Source organism: Gopherus evgoodei, chromosome 22 (assembly GCF_007399415.2).
Source record: "Gopherus evgoodei ecotype Sinaloan lineage chromosome 22, rGopEvg1_v1.p, whole genome shotgun sequence".
NCBI lineage: Eukaryota > Metazoa > Chordata > Testudines > Testudinidae > Gopherus > Gopherus evgoodei.
Genome location: NC_044343.1, coordinates 10,000,001 through 10,024,432, shown reverse-complemented (window position 1 = coordinate 10,024,432; position 24,432 = coordinate 10,000,001). Strand labels below are relative to the sequence as shown.

The 24,432-nt window shown below is 44.6% G+C and overlaps 1 protein-coding gene across 1 annotated transcript in view; it reads left to right on the top strand.

The window, feature by feature from the left end:
* Positions 1-24,432, top strand: part of MUC16 (mucin 16, cell surface associated) — a 103,310-nt gene that overhangs the window by 3,476 nt on the left and 75,402 nt on the right. Inside the window, exon 2 of the mRNA XM_030540805.1 lies at positions 19,603-19,824. Coding sequence (XP_030396665.1) covers positions 19,603-19,824 — 222 coding nt within the window. The remainder of the gene's footprint in view (positions 1-19,602; positions 19,825-24,432) is intronic.

The window sequence follows — 24,432 nt, the reverse complement described above, 5'->3', positions numbered from 1 at the left end:
GTTGTCTGGAAAAACATCTCTTCCCACCACTTTTCCGCCTCTCACCGCTACTACAGAGGGGAGCCCTGGCACCGTAGCCCAGGGTACGGTGCAAAAATCAAGCTCTACTACCTCTACTCTACCAGAGACCAGTACCTCTGAAGGCACTAGCGTAACAGCGGAGACGCCCACTTCTTCAAGAGCTACTTCTAGCCCTAGTGAGACGAGCACTATTCCTGCAAAGACAACCCCAAACTTCTTTCCTTCTAGTGCAACAACTGAATCCACAGGAACGGGTACAAGTTCATCTGTTGAGAAGACCAGCGCTTCTCTCGCCACAAGCCCAGTCCAAGACACTTCAGCCCTGACCAGCAGATTGGCAGGTGGATCAAGGCCAACGTCTCAAGGGAGCACTCCCTTCCCTGAGACGGGGACTGTAGCAACCGAGACATCTCCTGATAGGCCACACACCAGCACTGCAGCTGAAGGGACAACAAGGACAGTGCACACCACTACTGACAGAGCCACAAGTCCAAACACCTCCCCGCCCAGGATATCGGTGGAAGCTACAGGGATGGCTGGAAGCTCCCTATCTGCTGAGACCACCACTGGCGCTGTAACTAGCCCCTTCCCTGCAGAAACATCGACAATTCCAAGCAGTGCAACTGCTGGGACACCCAGCACTACGCACACAATGGGACCTACTTCCGCAGCGGAAAGCGCTACCCCGCTTCAAACTACACTTCAGGTGAGAACTACTGCTGGAACCGAGAGCACCACCGGACTCTTTTTCTCAAGTCCATCAGCTGAGAACATGACGGAAAAGGCAATGCCACTTTCTCAGACGATGACTGTCACTGACACCTCCAGACAAGCCGAGATCAAAACATCTGAGTCCCTCACAAGTAGAGACACTCTCACAACCGTTCCACTCTCCAGTAACCCTTCCGTTACTGCAAGTCCAAGGGACACCTTCACAACAGCAGAAAGCACCACCCCTGTGCCACACACCAGTTCAACTGGTGGGCCGACAACTGGAGAAGACACCACTAGAGTAGCAGACACTAGCACACTTTCCTTCCATGCCATTACGTTATCTGAGTTCACAAAAGAGTCTGCAGGTAAATCTACTTCCATCAAAGACTCGTCTCGGACGACTTCCTGGACTGACAGGACGTTAAGTCTTGGGAGCAACCCGCCACACAACTCATTTATAAGCACCGCAGAGAGCACTACGAGATCAGCTACGCCTACCAGAGCAGGTACCTCGATAGAAAGGGAAACATCCACAGTTCTCCCAGGAATCAGTAGTCCCCAGGCAACGGCTGAAACTCGGGGCACCACTAAAGCACCAGCAGAAACCACAACTGTCTCTCATGCAATTCCATCAGGCAAGTCCACAGAGATGTCCGGAAGAACATCTTTCCCCACCACTTTTCCGCCTCTCGCGGCTACTACAGAGGGGAGCCCAGGCACCGTAGCCCAGAGTACGGTGCAAAAATCAAGCTCTACTACCTCTACTCTACCAGTGACCAGCACCTCTGAAACCACAAGCGGAACAGTGGAGATTCCCACTTCTTCAAGAGCTACCTCTAGCCCTAGTGAGACGAGCACTATTCCTGCAAAGACAACCCCAAACTTCTTTCCTTCTAGTGCAACAACTGAATCCACAGGAACGGGTACAAGTTCACCTGTTGAGAAGACCAGCGCCTCTCTCGCCACAAGCCCAGTCCAAGACACTTCAGCCCTGACCAGCAGTTCGGTAGCTGGATCAAGGCCAACGTCTCAAGGGAGCACTCCTTTCCCTGAGACGGGCCCTGTAGCAACCGAGACATCTCCTGATGGGCCACACACCAGCACTGCAGCTGAGGGGACAAGCAGTACGGTGCCCAGTACTACTCTCAGAGGCACAAGCCCAAACACCTCCTTGCCCAGGACACCGGTGGAAGCCACAGAGATGGCTGGAAGCTCCCTGTCTGCTGAGACCACCACTGGCTCTGTAACTAGCCCCCTCACTGCAGAAACATCGACATTTCAACATATTACTGTAACAGCTGAAGTGCCTTTTACTTCACTTGATGTCATGGTCAGCTCACAACACTCTACTAATGGAATGACGATAGCTCCTGCAGCCTCAGGAAGCGGTACGTCCTGCATGAGTAATTCTATTACCTTATTAAGTACTCTATCTCCAGCCCAAACTTCAGATTATATGGATAAATCTCAAGAGATTCTAATGACTTTCTTTGTTACTCCTTTATGTCTAGGGACGATAATTGCTGGCACAGATGGCTTTAGGGTAGAATTGGCAAATACTCCGACCAGTGTTCCCCAAACTCCATCCATCAGAAGGGGCAGCATTACTTCACCAGCTGAGAAAACTGGAAGCTCCTCTGTCACCAGTACCGTAGCTGAGATATCAATGACTATCGGCACCCATGCTACAGAAGAGCTGATTATATCTTCCTCTGTCACCAGTCCCCCAGGTAGGACAAGAAGTATGATTCGCAAGAAACTCTGGATCATGCCTGTAGTTCATACGGTTTGCACCAGTAAGAGGTTTCTTCTTCTGTGTTTGCTCTGCTGAACTGGACAATATTCTGGAGGGTGGTGTCAAAACCTTGTCCATTCCATGCCCACCTATGCGAGGGGTGGGGAGGCAGTGAGGCAGATCTCTGAAGGCTTTTCTCTCTGCTCTATGGTCTGAGATGTAGGTTGTGAGTGCAGGGGATTGAGAAGACACCTTGCATCCAGTGTGCCAGCCTTCCTGGGCATGCCAGAGAACCACCTTTGCCCTAAAGCAATATTTTTATCAAATTATAGGGGGAAGTCAGTACAGCTCTTTATATTCCCAAAGCACTGACTACGTCTTAGCTGAGTCTTCATGACCTACCATCTGAGGTATCAGTATCCACATTTTACAGATGTTGAAAGAGAGGATTTCAGTGATGTGGTCACAGACACACAGTAGCAAAAGAGGGATTAGAATTTAAGGTGCCTTTTGGTCCTTTAATAACGAAGAGGATATTAAATAATAATAAAATTGCACACAGTCTCAGGGTCAACCCTGTAATAGGATCAGTGTGGGCAGACCTTAATGCCTGGATGAGCCTCACTGAAGTGAGTGGGAGATTGCACACAGCACTACCAAGGATGATCTTAATCTGGTGTGTGTGCGTGTGTGTGTGTGTACGCGCACAACCTTTGGCTCTGGAGCCACATGTGGCTTTTCAGAAGTTAATATGCAGCTCCTTGTCCAGGCACTGACTCCGGGGCTGGAGCTACAGGCACTGACTTTCCAATGTGCTACAAGGTGCTCACTGCTCAACTCCTGGCTATGCCCCAGGCCGTGGCCCCATTCCACTCCTTCCCCCAAGGCTCCTGCCCCTTCCCCTGAGTCTGCCACACCCTTGCTCCTCCTCCTCCCCCCTCTCCAGCCTCCTGCAGACCACAAAACAGCTGATTGCAGTAGGCTGTAGGTGCAGAGATGGAGGGTTAGATGCTGCTGGCGGGAGGGAGACACAGGCAGGATGGAGCTGACCGGGGGGCTGCTGACATGTTACTGTGGCTCTTTGGCAATGCACATTAGTAAATTCTGGCTCCTTCTCAGGCTCACGTTGGCCATCCCTGTCTTAATCACTCCCACTAAGCTTTATGTCATCTGCATGGAAAATGTAGTTTCCGAAGGAGACCAGCAGATGGGAGTGTTTAGTCGCTAATAACCCACTAAAAGCTATGTCAAATAAAATGATAGCAAATCAAAGGGAGCCTTTACTGCAAACAGCAAAACGCAGCGTGAATTACTCTTCAGTTGGTTCGCAATATGTTACTTGTCATTTCCTGCAAAGATTTTTTTCCAAATGAGCAAAACTGCATGAAATATTTGTGTTCTGGGGCTTGCATCCAAATTTGTTCCAAGTTAAAGCTACAGATATTGAACAATTTCTAAACAGTTCTGTCCCTTATGCAGTGGGCCTTTGTTTGACCATCATTTCTATGCAGCATTAAAATAGTGCACAAACTTACATAGACCCATAGAGTTAGAATAGTCTAGTCTCACCCCCTGCCAATATGCAGGATTTGCTGTGTCTAAACCAGTGGTTCTCAAACTAGGGCCGCCGCTAGATCAGGGAAAGCCCCTGATGGGCCGGGCCAGTTTGTTTACCTGCTGCGTCCGCAGGTTCGGCTTATTGCGGCTCCCACTGGCCGCGGTTCACCGCTCTACGCCAGTGGGGGCTGCAGGAAGGACGGCCAGCACGTCCCTTGGCCTGCACTGCTTCCTGCAGACCCCACTGGCCGCAGCGGCAAACCATAGCCAGTGAGAGCCGCAATCAGCCGAACCTGCGGACGTGGCAGGTAAACAAACCGGCCTGGCCCATCAGGGGCTTTCCCTGAACAAGCGACAGCCCTAGTTTGAGAACCACTGGTCTAAACTATCTCAGGTAGGTGGTAATCCAGCCTCCTTTTGAAAACCTCCAGGGAAGGAGGTTCCAGAACCTCCCAAGGCAGGTCTGGTCCATTGGCTGACTGTTCTTACAGTCAGGAAGCTTTTCCTGAGACTTAATCTAAATCTGCTGTGCTGTTGTTTGAGCCCAGGACCTCTTGTCCTGCCTTGGGTGGCAAGAGAGAACAACTTTTCTCCATCTTTTTTATGGCAGCCTTTCAAGTATCTGAAGACTGCTATCATGTCCCCCCTTAATCTCCTCTTTTCCAAACTAAACATATCCAGTTCCAGCAGCCTTTGCTCACATGGCTGCAATCCATCCCTTTGATCATCTTTGTCGCTTGCCTCTGGATCCTTTCCAGTTTCTCTACAACCTTTCTATACATGTGCCCATACATTGCACTTTTGGATTCTCATTTCCTGCGTTGAGGGATTCCAGGTTCATTCCATGCAGCAGGTGATGCACTTGAAGTTGGTGGAAACGGGCTTGTAATTAGGTAGCAATTCCTTGTGTGGAATTTGCTGGCTGATTCTTTTAGCTGCAATAGCATCAAATTCCATCTCTTAGGGTACGTCTTCACTATCGGCCGTATCAGCAGGTAGCAATCGATTTCTCGGGGATTGATATATTGCATCTCATCTAGATGCGATATATCGATCCCTGAACGAGCTCCTGTCGACTCCGGAACTCCACCAACATGAACGGCGGTAGCGGAGTCAACAGGGGGAGCCGCGGCCGTCGATCCCACACCGTGAGGACAGTAGGAAACTCGATCTAAGATACTTTGACTTCAGCTACGCTATTCACGTAGCTGAAGTTGCGTATCTTAGATCGATTTCCCCACCTAGTGTAGACCAGCCCCAAGTCAAGGATTGCGTATAAGTCTCCTGCTTGTCTTTTGGGATGTGGGTGTGCAGGAAATAGAAATTATAAAGAGATTCTCCCAGAATGAAGGGTAGGGGGCTATATTTGCACTGGCCATAAAGGTGAACAACAAAAGAAAACATGGGGGTTGGGGAGGTTTGCACGTGCCATTTCATACTCCTTCAGGATTCACAACGATATGTGAAAGGTGAATTGCTTTGTCTCTGAATGTACTTTTCTGCTTCTTTGTTATATTATATTACATCTCTCCGTTTGCTTAACGACTCTCCGGAGGAGCGGAGAAGTGGAGTCAGGGTGTGACTCTGCAGAAAGTCAAAGAATGAGATATAGTTTCCCGAGCCCTCCTTTGTGAGCTACGAAGGACACATTAAGGATTAAAAGGGATGGTCCATATTTTGTGACTGAAATGTTTTCACCCACAGAAAAATGGAGTTTCCTAGAAAGCAAAATAAAACAAAACCAACAAAATCCAGCAGTTTGGGGAAAAATTTTGAAATGAATTAAACAAACGTTTTTGTTTTGTTTCATGTTAAATTGAGATTCATTTGTTTTTGTTTTCAGCAGCTAAAATTCGTTCAAATTTTTGTATTTTTCCCTTCTCCTGCCTTTTTTTTTTTTTGCCACTGCCTTTAATCACACGAAAGAGGTCCAGGTTACCCCACTTGCTTTTTTCTTTTTCTTTTTTCTTTTCTCTGCTCTGTAACTTTTTCAAAACTTCCTCAACGGTGCAGAAGTTAAAGTTGGTGGGGGAGAAGTTGAAGTAAAAAGCCCTGCAATATTATACACTGTGCTGGAATCAGTCATTAAAAAAGAGGGGGGAGAAAAGGAAATCTGAAATTTTGAAAAGTTTTGAAAATAATTCACAAAAAAATTAGAAGAAAAACAAACTCTGGGAAACTGATGCAGCTTCAAAATTCAAACATGTTCTGCTCATTGTGTTTCCGTGTTTCTACACATGCTAAGCCTATCCCCAGATACTCAAATCACACAAATACACCCAGGTTATAGAACTAAGGGTGCTGGGGGTGCATTTGCACCCCTGGGCTTGAAGTGGTTTCCATTCTATACAAGATTTACAGTTTGGTTCAATGGCTCACAGCACCCCCACTCTACAAATTGTCCCAGCACCCTTGCAAATACATCTTCCCACTTCCCAGAAGAGCTCTAGAAGGTCATTTCCCCACACAGGAGATGTGAGGTTTTCTGGATCTCTAAGAAAGTTTCAAGGTTCTGCTTTTATTTAATCCATACTTTAACTTATTCGCCACCAGTGAATTCCCTTTTCACATAAGAATTCCCTTTTCACAGCCACTTCCTTCTATTTAAGGAACACTAGATGGGATACTCTTCAGATTCTGTTAACTTCTCTCATTAACTAATTTAACTATAGGCAGCTGTATGTTAGACATGCTACAGCATGTGCTTGTTATTTTGGGCAGGCAGTGTTTATTGGACAGTGGTTTGTCTGTCTTTTTTTTAATTTCCAAAACGTAAGAATTCCCTTTACACATAGCGGATGATACTTGGAAAAATGTAAATATCACGACAAAGAGGCTTACTGAGCATGAAGGTGGTATGACCTGGAAATCTCAAATCTTTCAGACTAGAAGAGACCACGTTTCTTTCATTTCAGGCCACAGCTCATTTCAGTTGAAACATATTAGTTCTACATTTACTAGCTTACTCAACGCTGCTCATGCCACATTTCTGTGACGTTCGGATGACCTTTACGGTGCTCACAAATGATCTACACCCTATTGATGTGCATGCAAAAAGATAAGGTGACACGTGCCACTCCACCCAGAGGTGAACACCAAGGAGGCTGATTTGCTTTCCCCAGTTACTAGTATGTATAGTATCGGCTCAAAAGCCATCAAGCAGCACAGGGAAATTGCTTAGCACTGTGATCCCCATAAAGCAAAGCACTTAAAGACCTGATTAACTTTTAGCAGGCAAGTTGTTCCATCAACCACTTTATGCCTGGTTTATTCTGGGGATCAAAGCTGTGCTAAATTGCACCCATTGGTAATGGCTTCCAAGAGGCCATTCTAGATGCCAGGGATTGGCCAGAAGTAGTGGCTTCCCTGGCCTCAATCCCTTGTCCCAGCCAGAGGTGCTGGAACTAGGGGTGCTGCTGCAACCCATTATACACGGGGTTTACAATTTGATTCAATGGCTCCTAGCACTCCAACTATACATATTGTTCCCACAACCCCGGTCCCAGCTATGTCTCCTACACCAGTGGTTGGAAGGGTTGAGGCATCAGAGCAGCTATGCTCACCTTATGGCACCGGAGGATTCTCCCACTGCAGGATTATAGTTATGCAAGCCATTTACCTCAACTTGCTTTATGCTGGGAGATTGGCATAAAGCAGCTGTAGGAGGGGCCAGGATCTGGCCCAGCGAGTGTATCCCAATGAAATACATGCCCATGCTGCTTCCTGGCTCTTGAGCCATTACTGTAGATGGCAGTAACTGTTGAAAGTAAGTCAGCCCCCTTGGTGTTCACTTCTGGGTGGAGTGGCACGTGTCACCTTATCATTTTTGCATCTATGCCGATAGGTTGCAGATAATTTGCACAAGATATCCTAGTGTGCATTTCCCTACAAGTTTTTTTTCCTTCTTCCCCATGCATCTTGCCCCTTTTGAATGATTTTTCTGACCCTGGTAATGTTTGCTGAAAGGTCAAAGAGGCTCTTTACGGCTTCTCCTATCCCTTGCACACCCAGACAGGAATCGGACACTAACGGTCTCTGAACCATGAAGTCTGTCCTCTTAGGAACCTCTTTGACATTCTTTTTAGCTGTATTTGTTACCCAACCAATGGCCAAGTCATTAAAAGAAAATGTATGATTTTTTTCAAACATTTGGAACCATAACATTTTGTATAAAAACAATGGAAATTGGCTTTTAAAGAAAAATAACATTGAAGTTAATGAGTAAATAGACCAAAAAATTTCCCCTAATTGCTTTAATAATAAAATTGAATTGACTTTGGTTTTGACAGTGCCCCTTTTGTGTTTGCTCTCTATTAATATTCTAGTCAACAAGTTTACAAGCAGGAAGGTCTGTGGAAATAGCAGTTTTTATGGGAATATTCTCAAACATATGCATAAAGTGTATTTTGAATTTGGAAATGTATGTATTCGCACCAGAACTACACTCAGCCAGGCCCAGAATAGAAACAATACCATGAGATCTATGGGTCCAATCAAAGCAAGCCAGCAGAGATCAAATTTTGGATTTTGGATTCTTGCCAGCAAATGACAAAATTATTGGCTGAAATGATTTGGTGAGTAATCCTGAATAACAGAGGAATTCCAGACCTACTAACAGAGAAAGAATGTAGTTTAGCTATATACCACTGAATGATAAAATTCTGGTGGGTCTTTTAGAGATTCTGCATGAGTACCCTAGTCATTGTTTGCTTTTAGGTAGTCCAAGAATTTTTCATTCTCACGCCTCTCCAGGCTTAGGGGGAATCTTGTGGCAAATACTCATGCAGTTTCTTTGGTTTTCATTATTTGTATTCTTATCTGAAGTATATCATCTGTGGCCAGAAATTACATGCTTGGGCTATTAATATGTCCGAGTAATTAAAGATTCTTTCCACCAATGCACCCTGACTCCTGCTCTCTGAGGGACGTTACTAATAACTGTTTGCAAGCAGACCTTGTGATGCTAGGATTGGGTTATATAAAGGCATAATCGACAGTGCAAGGGACCAACTCATGTCCTGGACAATGAAACTCCTACATAGGGAGCTGGGAGTGAAATGGGTGTAGGGACCATTCCCTTAACTTTCCCAAATGGCTTAATAAAAGTCTTCAATCAGACTTCAATCTTATGCGCAGGTTCGGTCAATTAGTGTATTTCACTGGGCCTGTGTGGGACAAGTAGTTTTGATTGCTCAGGGAAGTGTCAGAGAGAAGGGAACTAGGGCTGTGGAAATATATGTCTGAAGAGGGGAAACTGAGACCAACTAGTGTTTGAGCTGTAATTTATTCTTGTACATTTGGGGGAGAAACCAGATTAAGCATGGTAAAGCTATCAATAGCAATAGAGATCACCTCGAACTCCCTAAATAGTTATGGCTGTGCCCAAGCATAGCCTAGCTAACTTTCTTAACTCACTGATTTTAATAGTGTCCTTCCTCGTTGTCTTCATTGCCTGGGGGGTCTAGCTGTACCAGCAGTTAAATTTGTTTTGTTTTGCCAGCTTCTCTATCAGTCTGGGTTTCTGTGTCCCCACAGAGCTCCTGACATCTCCAGAGCCTTTGCTTGCTGCTTTTTGCTGATCTGTGGGGTTTATTTATTTGAACATTTAATAACCTTGCTTATCTGGCTATGAATGATCATCATCTCACTCCTCCATCCACTGTCATAGAATCATAGAATCATACAACTGGAAGGGACCTCGAGAGGTCATCTAGTCCAGTCCCTTGCACTCAAGGCAGGACTAAGTATTACCTAGACCATCCCTGACACGTGTTTGTCCAACCTGCTCTTAAAAATCCCCAATGATGGAGATTCCACAACCGCCCTGGGCAATTTATTCCAGTGCTTAACCACTCTGACAGTTAGGACGTTTTTCCTAATGTCCAACCTAAACCTCCCTTGCTGCAATTTAAACCCATTGCTTCTTGTCCTGTCCTCAGAAGTTAAGAACCATTTTTCTCCCTCCTCCTTGTAACAAACTTTTATGTGCTTGAAAACTGTTATGTCTCCTCTCAGTCTTCTCTTCTCCAGACTAAACAAGCCCAGTTTTTTCAATCTTCCCTCACAGGTCATGTTTTCTAGACCTTTCATCATTTTTGTTCCTCTTCTCTGGACTTTCTCCAATCTTTCTCCACATCTTTCCTGAAATGTGGCACCTAGAACTGAATGCAACACTCCAGTTGAGGCCTAATCAGCATGGAGTAAAGCGGAAGAATTACTTCTCATGTCTTGCTTACAATACTGCTCCTAATACATCCCAGAATGATGTTTGCTTTTTTTTTACAACAGTGTTACACCGTTGACTCATATTTAGCTTGTGATCCACTATGATCCCTGGCTCCCTTTCCATCCAGCTATCTTCTTATAGTGGTACCCAGCAGCACGGGATGTTTGAGCGCCGTAGTATCTGATCTGCCCAGGCCCCTTACTTCTACAAATTCTTTTAATTATTCTCTCATTCCTCTCTCTGCTACACATTGTCTTTTTCACTCACTCATCTCCCGCATCCTTACACAGTCTCCAATTCCTAATTTTCCTGATTGCCCCATTCCTTCATTCCACTTACTCCTGCACATCCCCTGTCTCCATCCTCTCCTTCCCCCCAACCCAAAGCCAACAGATACCAGAAAAATCCCCTTCTCGCAGTTACAGTGATGAGACAGAGAGTAATACGGCCATCAGGCCTTTAGCTGGAATCAGGCACTCACTGGATCCAGGTTTCCCATAATGCACATGATGAATGGGGAATGTTCAGGGATCGAAAGGTCAAACTGTGGTTTTTTTAATTGTTTGTATTTTTTCATTACTTAGAAGATTAACTTTTTTAAATTAGAGTGGCTTTGTGGCTCTGATCCAAGTAAGCACTTAAGCATATGCTTAACTTTAAGCATAGAAGAACTTAAAAAAATTATAATGACTACTCTCAGGCTTAAAACTAAGCACATGCTTAAGTGCTCGGTTGGATTGGAGCCTTTATTGCTTCCTAAAATAGTTTTTCTCAAAGTTTTACACCAAATAGCATCACAGAATATTTTTCTATGTACATACAAAAAGCTATATTGTTTGAACTGAAACTCACAAAACTTGACACCCAAATGTTTGTCTGTCTTAGCTAGAAGAATGCACTGTACTTAAATATCTAGTAGATGAATGTATGATTGTATCCTCCTTGAAGATGTTGATTAGTCACTATTCTCTGTCATAATTTAATGTTTGAATAATGCACATTGACCTTTTCAAGGCACCAGTTTCTTATTTTCCTTACCTAGCGGGAAGGTATGATATTCTAATTTTAAAACCCCTGTGCTGTGAGGTGCAGCTGGGTGTGTCATGTCACCAAACCCAAAGTGCTGGCATTATGCAAGATACTGTAGGTTAACAACACTATATCTTGGTTGTCAGAGTCCTCCTCTTCGCTGGTTGTCAGAGTTATTCTCTTATCATAAAGAGTACAGCAATAGAGAAAGGGAATTTTGGACTAAATTAGTAAGACTATAATTCCAAGAAAATAGAGATGGACTGGACATTACATTTACCTCGGTGTAAACTGCAGAATATATGTATAATCCTGGTATTATGCTGTGTTTCAGGTAAGTTTTATTTTTTTACTATTTTGACAGGAGAGAAAATTTGTGGATATATATTTTAAATGCTTAGATTTTTGAAAAAAATGAAATGACTGTTACCGAAAACTACAGGCAAGGGACCAAAATTTGCTCTTACATCAGGGTAAATCCAAAGGAAATTCCACTTACTTCCATGAAGTTACTCAGGATTTACCTCTGATTAAAAGTGAGAAAATAATGCACCTTAGTTTTTTCCTAAGGGGCATTGTATCTTGATTACCACAATGTCATTTTAGAGCACACACCTCAAATTAAGCTTTCAGTAGCTACTCTAATAGGATAATAGAGAGGAATTTCTTCTCCAAACTTTTGTACGGAAGTTACTTAAAGAACAAACAAGTTTTACAATGAATTAATTGCATTTCATTTAGCAAATCCTATGACACACCTGTATATTGAACTGCTCATAAACGGCTCATTAATCTAATCCTTCAATATCTTTATAATGATGAAAGTTTTTTTAAAATGACATATAGGAAAAATCACCTTGGTGAGAAATATTACATTTGTTTGAAGAGTTAATGAAAGTTATCTTCAATTACAATTTTTTCAATCTGTGTAAACTTTTTAAAAGCAGCCAAGTGTCTTGGAATCCTAAAGATAAACTTGTCAAAGGCATCTAAAAGTGACTCAGGAGCCTAAATCACTGAAGTGCCCAAGTCACTTGGAAAATGTGACATCAGTGGGACTTAGGCACCTAAGGACCTGATTTGAAAAGACATTCAGGCACCAACATGCAAATAGATACCTAGCTGCTTTTGAAAATCCCATTAGGTGCATAAATCTTTTAAAAATCTGACCATACGTTGCCTTTGAAAATAAGACTTAAGCTCCTAAATCACATAACTGATGTTGAAAATTTTACCCTAAGTCTCATTTTCAAAAGTGACTAAAGCATTAAATACTTTTAGGCACTTTTGAAAATTACACTCCTTATTATTTATGCTTAGTCTTTTGGAGATTGTACTATGTCGATTAAGATCAATTAAGAGATACATTATGATTCAGCTCTTCATAAGAATTAGGTTTATGCTAATACACTGCGGTCATGCTGCTAATGCAGTCAGAGTGGCTACTGTGAGAATGTGACATTTCTGATTTTGTTTGAAGGCAACAACCAGGGAATTTGTGACAGCCTTTTTAGCAGAAATATAAGTATGCTTTTAAGCTTGGTCTTTGGCTATATTTTAAAAAGCCTGTTTCCAGGCATACAGTTGGGATTTTTGAAGGGGTTTAATGGAGTTAGATGCCCCCATCCCATGGGAGTTGAGGATCTAACTCATCTGCACTCCTTTGAAAATCGCAGCCAATATTCTTCATTAGATGTATTTAATACTCCAGGAGTAATCCTGTATTAACAGGAATGTTGTATGTAAGACACTGGAGACAATTGTTGGAGATATTTGGAGAAAAAGTTCCTAACTGTCAGGGTGGTTAAACACTGGAATAAACTGCCTAGGGAGGTTGTGGAATCTCCATCTCTGGAGATATTTAAGAGTAGGTTAGATAAATGTCTATCAGGGATGGTCTAGACAGTATCTGGTCCTGCCTTGAGGGCAGGGGATTAGACTCGATGACCTCTCGAGGTCCCTTCCAGTCCTAGAATCTAGGAATCTATGACTTGTCCTGCTCTACTTGGCACTGGTGAGACCTCCACTGGAGTACTGTGTCCGGGGAACACTTTAGGAAAGATGTGGATAAACTGGAGAGAGTTCAGAAGAGAGTAATAAAAATGATCAAAGGTTTAGCGAACCTCACCTGTGAGGAAAGGTTAAAAAAACTGGGCATGTTTAGTCTTGAGAAAAGAAGAGTGAGCAGAAACCTGATAACAGTCTGCAAATATGTTAAGGGCTGTTATAAAGAGGACTCTGATCAATTTTTCTCCATGTCCACTGAAAGCAAGACAAGAAGTAATAGGCTTAATCCACAGCAAGGAAGATTTAGGTTAGATATTAGGAAAACATTTCTATCTATAAGGATAGTTACGCTCTGGAATAGGCTTCCAAGGGAGGTTGTGGACTCCCCATTATTAGAGGTTTTTAAGACCAGGTTGGACAAACACCTGTCAGGGATGCTCTAGGTTTACTTGGTCCTGGCACAGTCCAGGAGGTTGGACTTGGTGACCTCTCATGGTCCCTTCCAGCCCGACAGTTCTATGGTTCTATAAAGCTGACCAAAGAGAATTTAGACCCAGTACATTGTAGGTAATTATAAAAGTGTCTTGTCCAACACTGAGTTTTATTTGCAGGTGTAAAACCCTACAGTATTTTTTGCTGTGTTTTCTCGCTGATGTAACTGAGATCAGAATCTGACCTAGCTGTCTAGTACAATACTCATCAAGGGTGTATGAAAGGCGATATTTCCTGGGCATCAATCCAAGCTGCACTGCACTGACATGTGTATAGGATTACATACCGCATTCACTGAGGAATGTCTGATGAGGTTTTACCAGCAATAGACTAGATCCCACCCATATACTGTAAGTAAACCTGCATAGGGGGCAGGGAAGTTAGTGAATTTTCCCTTGCAGAATGTCCTCTACATTCTGCCACCAGGAGCTGGGCTTTTCTAACCCGTAAGTGAAGATCTAGCCCTCAAAGCCTGTGAATCCACAGGGGACACTGGCCACAATTGCCCCGGAGACCTGTCTTAAATAGATGTGATGGGGATGCATAAATATAACAGTTTCTCTCTGTATCACACTTCCAGAAGACTCTGCATAGTGCCAACAAAGGGAGGGGGAAAATATACATAACCATGCCCTCACTCTGACCCCACCACCCACTCCTCACTTTGCTCACCTGCCTGACTCCCTCTGATGCCCTGGTGCAGATCTTCAGATTTCTGGAGATCTCACTGATGGGGTCAAAAGGGCATGTCCTGGACCAATATTATGACAATAAAAGACCAAAGGGTTAACTACTTGTGTGCCACAAGCCTTGCACACTCAACAGGTATGTGGATTTCCACATGACCTACTAAACGCCAGGAAACATCAGAGAAATGTTTGGCAAATGCCATGGATTATCGCAGGTGCCTCTAACCTGGGCATGGACTGAATATCCTCAGGCTGGTAAAGTGGGTAGGAATTAGGTGGACAATGCTGCTAATAGTGCATGCTATCAGTTGGGTTATTTGCACTTTGTAAGCAGTTACCATTGGTAAACTTGAATGCTCCTCTGGGAAAGTGTCTGTCTTTTCCTGGAAAGGTCTCTTGATATTTCACGTTTTCAGCAGCCCTTTATTACCAGTTTTGCAATCCATCTGGTAGTAAGATTCCATATTAGTGGCTAAGTTTCTGAAAAGGACACAGAGACTCCTGTAAACCTTGAAATATCATGATGCAAAGATGGTGTTGACTTATAAAGATGGTGTTCTGTATAAGTGTAGCTGATTGCCTTTCAGACAGCCTGATTGCTTACCTCTGATTGCTTAAAACCAGTAATAAGCAAATCAGGATGGTCCACTGGGCAGGAGGTTACTCAGAGACTTGGGTTCAATTCCTTGCTCTGCCACAGATTCCTTGTGTGACCTTGGGTAAGTCACTTAGTCTCCCAATCTGTCAAAGGGAGCTAATAGCACTGCCCGACAGCATATCAGTTTTGTGAGGGTAAATACATTAAAGATTGTGTGGTGTGCAGATACTATGGTAGTAGAGGAGACCACAGCTAGAGAATTAAGATGTGAAATGAATGCATCATGTGGTATTTAGAAAAAGACAGTAGATATGTTGAATTTGTTCCAGGTAAGGGCGGGAGTCAGCCGTTTAACACAGGGCACATAGATCGGGGTGGGTCAGAACAGAAGGTTAACTTTGTTATATAAAGGGCACAGGGTTTTTCCCTCTAAACCAGAAGTTGCTGCTCCTACGCAAGAGATTTGCACCTGCTCACCTAGTAACGGCATGTACTTTTAGTATGGTTACCGTGTTTGTTATTTTTAGTGTCCCAAAGCACGCCACACCCTTGTCAAAAATATATAAAAGGGCAGAGCCTTGCCCTAGAGAAATTATAATCTAAAAGGACAAGATAGAGACAAAAGAGCAGGAGAAAGGGTGGCACACCCATCCTGGTTACAATGTACAGAGAATTAGAGGGTAGCTGTTTAGGTAATGGTGGGAAAAGGAGGGTTTGGAGGAGGGGTTGGGAGGATCAGAAAGGACAGTTCAGGCACGATGGGAAGTCGAAGAGAAGGCTTGGATTATTGTACCCTAGACATACCCACTGTAAATCAGTCCTAAAAATACCCTAAAATGTCAAGTGTAATTTCTATGTCAGAACAAATCACTTCTTGATGGCGTCCAGGTTTCAGATCCTGAGTTTTTACAGCAATAGCAAATATTATTAATGACTTAGAGCAGAGCAGGAAACAATTTTCCTCTCATGAGATTTTTTTCAAGATTTCAACATTCCCCCCCTCCTAAAACAGGACAAAGTGAAAATCTTGCAAATTTTCATGAACAGATATCCCCCAAAAGTTCAATTCGGTCAGATTGGTCAACGCATTTTGTTTTGATAATTGCAAAATGTTTCATTTTGATTTTCACCTTTTTATCTTTGATTTTTTTTAGTATAAATTAACTAAAATTTCAAAACAAAAATTCATTTTGACTCAAAAAACTAAACTTTGCATTTTGAAAATGTCAAAATGGGATGTTCTGATCATTTTGAAATATTTTTTTCCAATTTTTTTTCAAATTGAGAGATTTGTTTAAACTGGTTCTTGCTCATAGACAGTTTAATCAATTTTGACAAACTGACATTTTCTGCGGGGGAAAAAGTTATGGGAAACTTGTTTTCCTGTAGGAAATTAGATGGCTAGATAGCTCTCAAAAGTCCCAATTCAGCAAAACATGCATGTGCTTAAATCCCACTGAAGTCACTGGAATGTAGCATGTCTGCTTAGAGTTAAGCATATACTTATGCTGAACTGGAGTCAAAGTGCTTTAGAGAGGTCGTAAATTAGCATTTCTGTCTGAGAGATGGAAAGACAAAGCTGCAGGAAGGTTAAAGGGCCTGAGAGGAAGGATGGCCTCGGGGTTAGGGTGGTAGCTTGGGGCTTGTGAAAGCCAGGATCAAGTCCCTGCTCTGCCCCAGACTTCCTGGAGCACTGTAGCAGCTGTAGTGTAGACACACGCTTGAGTATAGAGCCTCTATCCCTTTCCTTCCCCTCCTAGTCCACAATAGCTGAAGCAGAATATTGACTTTGAGTTTCCTGGTTGGTGTCACAAGCATTATAGAAACAGTGATTTCTCTTCTGCAGTAAATTAGTCTGCTAAGTGACTCAGGGAACTTAAACATGAATGGATTGTGATGGCATGGAGTGTTACAGCAAAAAAGCGATGAGCAATTATTAATAGAATGGGCCCCTCCTTAAGAACATTTGATCTAGATGACTTTGGACGTACAGCTATCTCACAAAGAGAGAGAGAATGATTCTTTTGGGATGACAAGCATGTAGGGCTATCATAGTTTAATAAGTTAGTGACCTAGGGCTTGTCTACATCACAAAGTTGCAGCGCTGGTGAGGGGGTTACAGCGCTGCAACTTAGGAGGTGTACACATCTGCAGGGCATCACCAGCGCTGCAACTCCCTGTTTGCAGCGCTGGCCGTACTCCCGTTTTGTCTCGGGTGTAGAGGATCCAGCGCTGGTGATCCAGCGCTGGTAATCAAGTGTAGATACTTACCAGCGCTTTTCTTGACCTCCGTGGAATAAGCAGGTATCGCAGCATACCTGAGGAAGCCTCTCTGGTAATCAAGCAGGTCTCCTTCCCCGGTTTGCTCTCGCGTTCCCCGAACCCCCGTGCAAGCAGGTCTCCTTCCCTACGGTTTGCAGGGGGGTTTGGGGAACGCGAGAGCAAACCGCGGGGAAGCAGGTCTCCTTCCCCGGTTTGCTCTCGTGTTCCCCGAACCCCCGTGCAAGCAGGTCTCCTTCCCTGCGGTTTGCTCTCGCGTTCGCCAAGCCCCCCTTGAAGCCGCCCAACAGCGCTGCAGTGTGGCCACATCTAACACCACTTGCAGCGCTGGTTGCTGTAAGTGTGGCCACTCTGCAGTGCTGGCCCTATACAGCTGTACTAATACAGCTGTAACAACCAGCGCTGCAAAATTGTAGATGTAGACATACCCCTAGTCTTTAACTCTGGAGACCTGGCTTTGATCATACTTTGGTGGTTTCCTAACCTACTCATAACTAGGTTTTTATCCACATCACAGTGACATACATTGGCAGATTGAAAGTTAGTTAGCTTTTCCTCACAGTTCTGAAATGAAAAAAATTGAAAATACAGGTCTGTCTCATCTTACGCTGGGGTTATGTTCTGCGGTCTGCAAGTAAAGCGAAAACTGCGTATAGTCAAAATTACGTAGAGTATAATCGTGGGCTGCACTACAGGAACAGTACTTAAATTGTTATTTTTCAAACTACAGCAATCACTAGAACCACTACAAGTGCAGACACAACCCGTCTGACAATTTCCGAAAATGGGAGCACAGCTACAGCCACCTCAACTTTTCCAGAGACCTCCACAACTCCTGTAGAACCAACAACCCCAACACAGAGGATAACAATAACTAGTATCACTGGAGCTGAAGTGAGAACCACACTTTCCCTTCCTGCAACTTCACAACCTGAAAGCACAACTGCAGCCACCTCAACTGCTCCAGAAACTACCACAGTTCTACATGAGACCACTTCCTCCGCTGAGACTACACCAATAATTAATACTTTTACAACAGAAGGGACAACCACCCTTCCGCTTCTCAAAACATCACAACCAGAATCCACTCCTGCAGCCACTTCCACCATAGGAATAACCTCCTCCTCTACTCTAGAGAAGATTTCTGCAGCTCAAACTACACCAATGACTAGTAGCACTAGAAGTGAAAAGACAACCACACTTCCTCTTCTGACAACTTCAGAACCTAAGAGCACAGTTCCTGATACCTCAGCCATTCCAGAGACCTCCACATCTCCTGTAGAAACCACAACCACAACAGAGAGGACAACAATAACTAGTACCACTGGAAATGACGAGACAACCAAACTTTCCCTTCTTCTAACTTCACACCCTGAAAGCACAACTGCAGCCACCACAACTGCTCCAGAAACAACTATGGTTCTGCAAAAGACCACTTCCCCAGCAGAGAGTACACCAATAATTACTACTTCTACAGTGGAAGGGACAAGCACCATTCCCCTTCTTACCACTTCACAAACGGAAACCACTGCTGCAGCCACCTCTACCATGGGAATAACCTCCACCTCGTCAATAGAGACAACTTCTGCACCTTTAACTAGAGCAATGACTAGTACCACTAGAAGTGAAGAGACAACCACGCTTCCCCTTCTGACAACTTCTGAAATTGGGAACACAGAAACAGCCACATCAAACTTTCCAGAGACCTCCACAACTTCTGTAGAAACGACAACCACAACGGAGAGGACAACAACAACTGGTACCCCTGGAGCTGAAGTGACAACCACACTTTCCCTCCCTGCAGCTTCACAAGCCGAAAGCACAGCTATAGCCAGCTCTGCCACAACAGAAACATCTACCTCACCTTTCCAGACAACTTCTGCAGCTGAAACTACAGCAATAACCAGTACTACTACAATAGAGGTAACAACAACAACTATTTTTAATCCCACGACAACACTCCCTGCGAGTACAGCGATAGCCACCTCAACTGCACCAGAAACCGTGATAGTTACGCTAAAGACCACCTCCGCAGCTGAGAATACAACAATAATTAGTACTCCAATAATAGAAGGGACAACCATCCTTCCCCTCCTTAGCACTTCACAACCTGAAACCACTGCTGCAGCCACCTCTACCGTAGGAAGAGCCTCCACGTCTGCTCTAGAGACAACCTCTGCAGCTCCAACTACAGCAATGAATAGTAGCACTAGAAGTGCAGAGACAACCATGCTTCCCCTTCTTACAACTTCAGAACCTTGGAGCACAGCTACAGCCACCTCAACGTTTCCAGAGACCTCCACAACTCCTGTAGAAACCCCAACAGAGAGAACAACAATAATTCGTTCCACTGGAGCTGAAGTGACAACCATACTTTCCCTCAATGCAACTTCACAACCTACAAGCACAGCTGCAGCCACCTCAACTGCTCCAGAAACAACTACAGTTCTGCAAGAGACCACTTCCCCAGCTGACAGTACCCCAATAATTACTACTTCTACAAGGACAACAATAATTAGTAACACTGGAAATGACGAGACAACCACACTTTCCTTCCCTGCAACTTCACAAGCCGAAAGCAAAGCCAGAGCCAGCTCTACCTCAACAGAAACATCCACCTCACCTTTTCATACGACTTCTGCAGCTCAAACTACAGCAATGACCAGTAGCACTAGAAGAGAAGAGACAACCACACTTCCCCTTCTGACAACTTCAGAATTTGGGAGCACAGACACAGCCACCTCAACTTTTCCGGAGAACTCCACAACTCCTGTAGAAACTACAACCCCAACAAGGAGGACAACAACAACTAGTATCACTGGAGCTGAGGTGACAACCACACTTTCCCTTCTTGCAACTTCACAGCCTGAAATCACAACTGCAGCCACCTCAACTGCTCCAGAAACAACCACGGTTCTGCAAGAGACCACTTCCCCAGCAGGGAGTACTCCAATAGTTAGTACTTCTACAGTAGAAGGGACAACCACGCTTCCCCTTCTTACCACTTCAGAATCGGAAACCACTGCTGCAGACACCTCTACCATGGGAATAACCTCCTCCACCTCTCCTCTACAGATGACTTCTGCAGCTCCAAGTACAATTATGACTAGTACCACTAGAAGTGAAAAGACAACCATGCTTCCCCTTCTGACAACTTCAGAACCTGGCAGCACAGCTACAGCCACCACAACTTTTCCAGAGTCCTCCACAACTCCTGTAGAAACCACAACCGCAACAGAGAGGACAACAATAACTAGTACCACTGGAGCTGAAGTGACAACCACACTTTCCCTCCCTGCAACTTCACAACCTGAAAGCACAACTGCAGCCACCTCAACTGCTCCAGAAACAACCACGGTTCTGCAAGAGACCACTTCCCCAGCAGAGAGCACACCAATAATTACTACTTCTACAGTGGAAGAGAAAAGCACCCATTCCCTTCTTAGCACTTCACAAGCTGAAACCACTGCTCAAGCCACATCTACCATGGGAATAGCCTCCACCTCTACAATAGAGATGACTTCTGCAGCTCAAACTACAGCAATGACCAGTAGCACTAGAAGAGAAAAGACAACCACGCTTCCCCTTCTGACAACCTCAGAACCTGGGAGAACAGCTACAGCCACCTCAATGTTTCCAGAGACCTCCACAACTCCTGTAGAAACGAGAACACCAACAGAGAGGACAACAATAACTAGTACCACAGGAAATGATGAGACAACCACACTTCCCCTTCTTGCAACTTCACAACCTGAAGGCACAACTGCAGCCACCTCAAGTGCTCCAGAAACAACCACAATTCTCCAAGAGACCTCTTCCCCAGCAGAGAGTACACCAATAACTAGTGCTTCTACAGTAGAAGAGAAAAGCACTCTTCCCCTTCTTAGCACTTCACAATCTGAAACCAGTGCTGCCGTCACATCTACCATAGGAGGAACCTCCACGTCTCCTCTAGAATCGACTTCTGCAGCTCCAACTAGAGCAATGACTAGTACAACTAGAAGTGAAGAGACAACCATGCTTCCCCTTCTTACAATTTCAGAACCATGGAGCACAGCTACAGCAACCTTAAAGGTTCCAGAGACCTCCACAACTCCTGTAGAAACCACAACTCCAACAGAGAGAACAACAATAATTAGTTCCACTGGAGCTGAAGTGACAACCATACTTTCCCTCCCTGAAACTTCTCAACCTACAAGCACAGCTGCAGCCACCTCAGCTGCTCCAGAAACAACTACAGTTCTGCAAGAGCCCACTTCCCCAGCTGAGAGTACCCCAATAATTACTACTTCTACAAGGACAACAATAACTAGTACCACTGGAAATGACGAGACAACCACACTTTCCTTCCCTGCAACTTCACAAGCCGAAAGCACAGCCAGAGCCAGCTCTACCTCAACAGAAACATCCACCTCACCTTTTCATACGACTTCTGCAGCTCAAACTACAGCAATGACCAGTAGCACTAGAAGAGAAGAGACAACCACACTTCCCCTTCTGACAACTTCAGAATTTGGGAGCACAGACACAGCCACCTCAACTTTTCCGGAGAACTCCACAACTCCTGTAGAAACTACAACCCCAACAAGGAGGACAAAAATAACTAGTATCACTGGAGCTGAGGTGACAACCACACTTTCCCTTCTTGCAACTTCACAGCCTGAAATCACAACTGCAGCCACCTCAACTGCTCCAGAAACAACCACGGTTCTGCAAGAGACCACTTCCCCAGCAGAGAGTACACCAAGAATTAGTACTTCTACAGTAGAAGGGACAACCACGCTTCCCCTTCTGACAACTTCAGAAAATGGGAGCACAGTTTCTGACACTTCAACCTTTCAGGAGACCTCCACATCTCCTGTAGAAACCACAACCACAACAGAGAGGACAACAATAACTAGTACCACTGGAAATGACGAGACAACCACACTTTCCCTTCTTGCATCTTCACACCCTGAAAGCACAACTGCAGCCACCACAACTGCTCCAGAAACAACTATGGTCCTGCAAAAGACCACTTCCCCAGCAGAGAGTACACCAATAATTAGTACTTCTACAGTGGAAGGGACAAGCACCATTCCCCTTCTTACCACTTCACAAACGGAAACCACTGCTGCAGCCACCTCTACCATGGGAATAACCTCCACCTCGTCAATAGAGACAACTTCTGCACCTTTAACTAGAGCAATGACTAGTACCACTAGAAGTGAAGAGACAACCACGCTTCCCCTTCTGACAACTTCTGAAATTGGGAACACAGAAACAGCCACATCAAACTTTCCAGAGACCTCCACAACTTCTGTAGAAACGACAACCACAACGGAGAGGACAACAACAACTAGTACCACTGGAGCTGAAGTGACAACCACACTTTCCCTCCCTGCAGCTTCACAAGCCGAAAGCACAGCTATAGCCAGCTCTGCCACAACAGAAACATCTACCTCACCTTTCCAGACAACTTCTGCAGCTGAAACTACAGCAATAACCAGTACTACTACAATAGAGGTAACAACAACCACTATTTTTAATCCCACGACAACACTCCCTGCGAGTACAGCGATAGCCACCTCAACTGCACCAGAAACCGCGACAGTTACGCTAAAGACCACCTCCGCAGCTGAGAATACAACAATAATTAGTACTCCAATAATAGAAGGGACAACCATCCTTCCCCTCCTTAGCACTTCACAACCTGAAACCACTGCTGCAGCCACCTCTACCGTAGGAAGAGCCTCCACGTCTGCTCTAGAGACGACCTCTGCAGCTCCAACTACAGCAATGAATAGTAGCACTAGAAGTGCAGAGACAACCATGCTTCCCCTTCTTACAACTTCAGAACCTGGGAGCACAGCTACAGCCACCTCAAGTTTTCCAGAGATCTCCACAACTCCTGTAGAAACAACAACCCCAACAGAGAGAACAACAATAACTAGTATCACTGGAGCTGAAGTGAGAACCACACTTTCCCTCCCTGCAACTTCACAACCTGAACAACCTGAAAGCACAACTGCAGCCACCTCAACTGCTTCAGAAACTACCACAGTTCTACATGAGACCACTTCCTCCGCTGAGACTACACCAATAATTAATACTTTTACAACAGAAGGGACAACCACCCTTCCGCTTCTCAAAACATCACAACCAGAATCCACTCCTGCAGCCACTTCCACCATAGGAATAACCTCCTCCTCTACTCTAGAGAAGATTTCTGCAGCTCAAACTACACCAATGACTAGTAGCACTAGAAGTGAAAAGACAACCACACTTCCTCTTCTGACAACTTCAGAACCTAAGAGCACAGTTCCTGATACCTCAGCCATTCCAGAGACCTCCACATCTCCTGTAGAAACCACAACCACAACAGAGAGGACAACAATAACTAGTACCACTGGAAATGACGAGACAACCAAACTTTCCCTTCTTCTAACTTCACACCCTGAAAGCACAACTGCAGCCACCTCAACTGCTCCAGAAACAACAATGGTTCTGCAAGAGCCCACTTCCCCAGCAGAGAGTACACCAATAATTAGTACTTCTACAGTGGAAGGGACAAGCACCATTCCCCTTCTTACCACTTCAGAATCCGAAACCACTGCTGCAGCCACCTCTACCATGGGAATAACCTCCACCTCTCAAATAGAGAACACTTCTGCCGTTCAAACTACAGCAATGATAAGTACCATTAGAAGTGAAGAGACAACCACACTTCCCCTACTGACAACTTCAGAACCTGGGAGCACAGCTACAGTCACCTCAGCGTTTCCAGAGACCTCCACAACTCCTGTAGAAACCACAACCACAACAGAGAGGACAACAATAACTAGTACCACTGGAGCTGAAGTGACAACCACACTTCTCCTTCTTGCAACTTCACAACCTGAAGGCACAGCTGCAGCCACCTCAACTGCTCCAGAAACAACTACAGTTCTGCAAGAGACCACTTCCCCAGCTGAGAGTACCCCAATAATTACTACTTCTACAAGGACAACAATAATTAGTACCACTGGAAATGACGAGACAACCACACTTTCCTTCCCTGCAACTTCACAAGCTGAAAGCACAGCCAGAGCCAGCTCTAACTCAA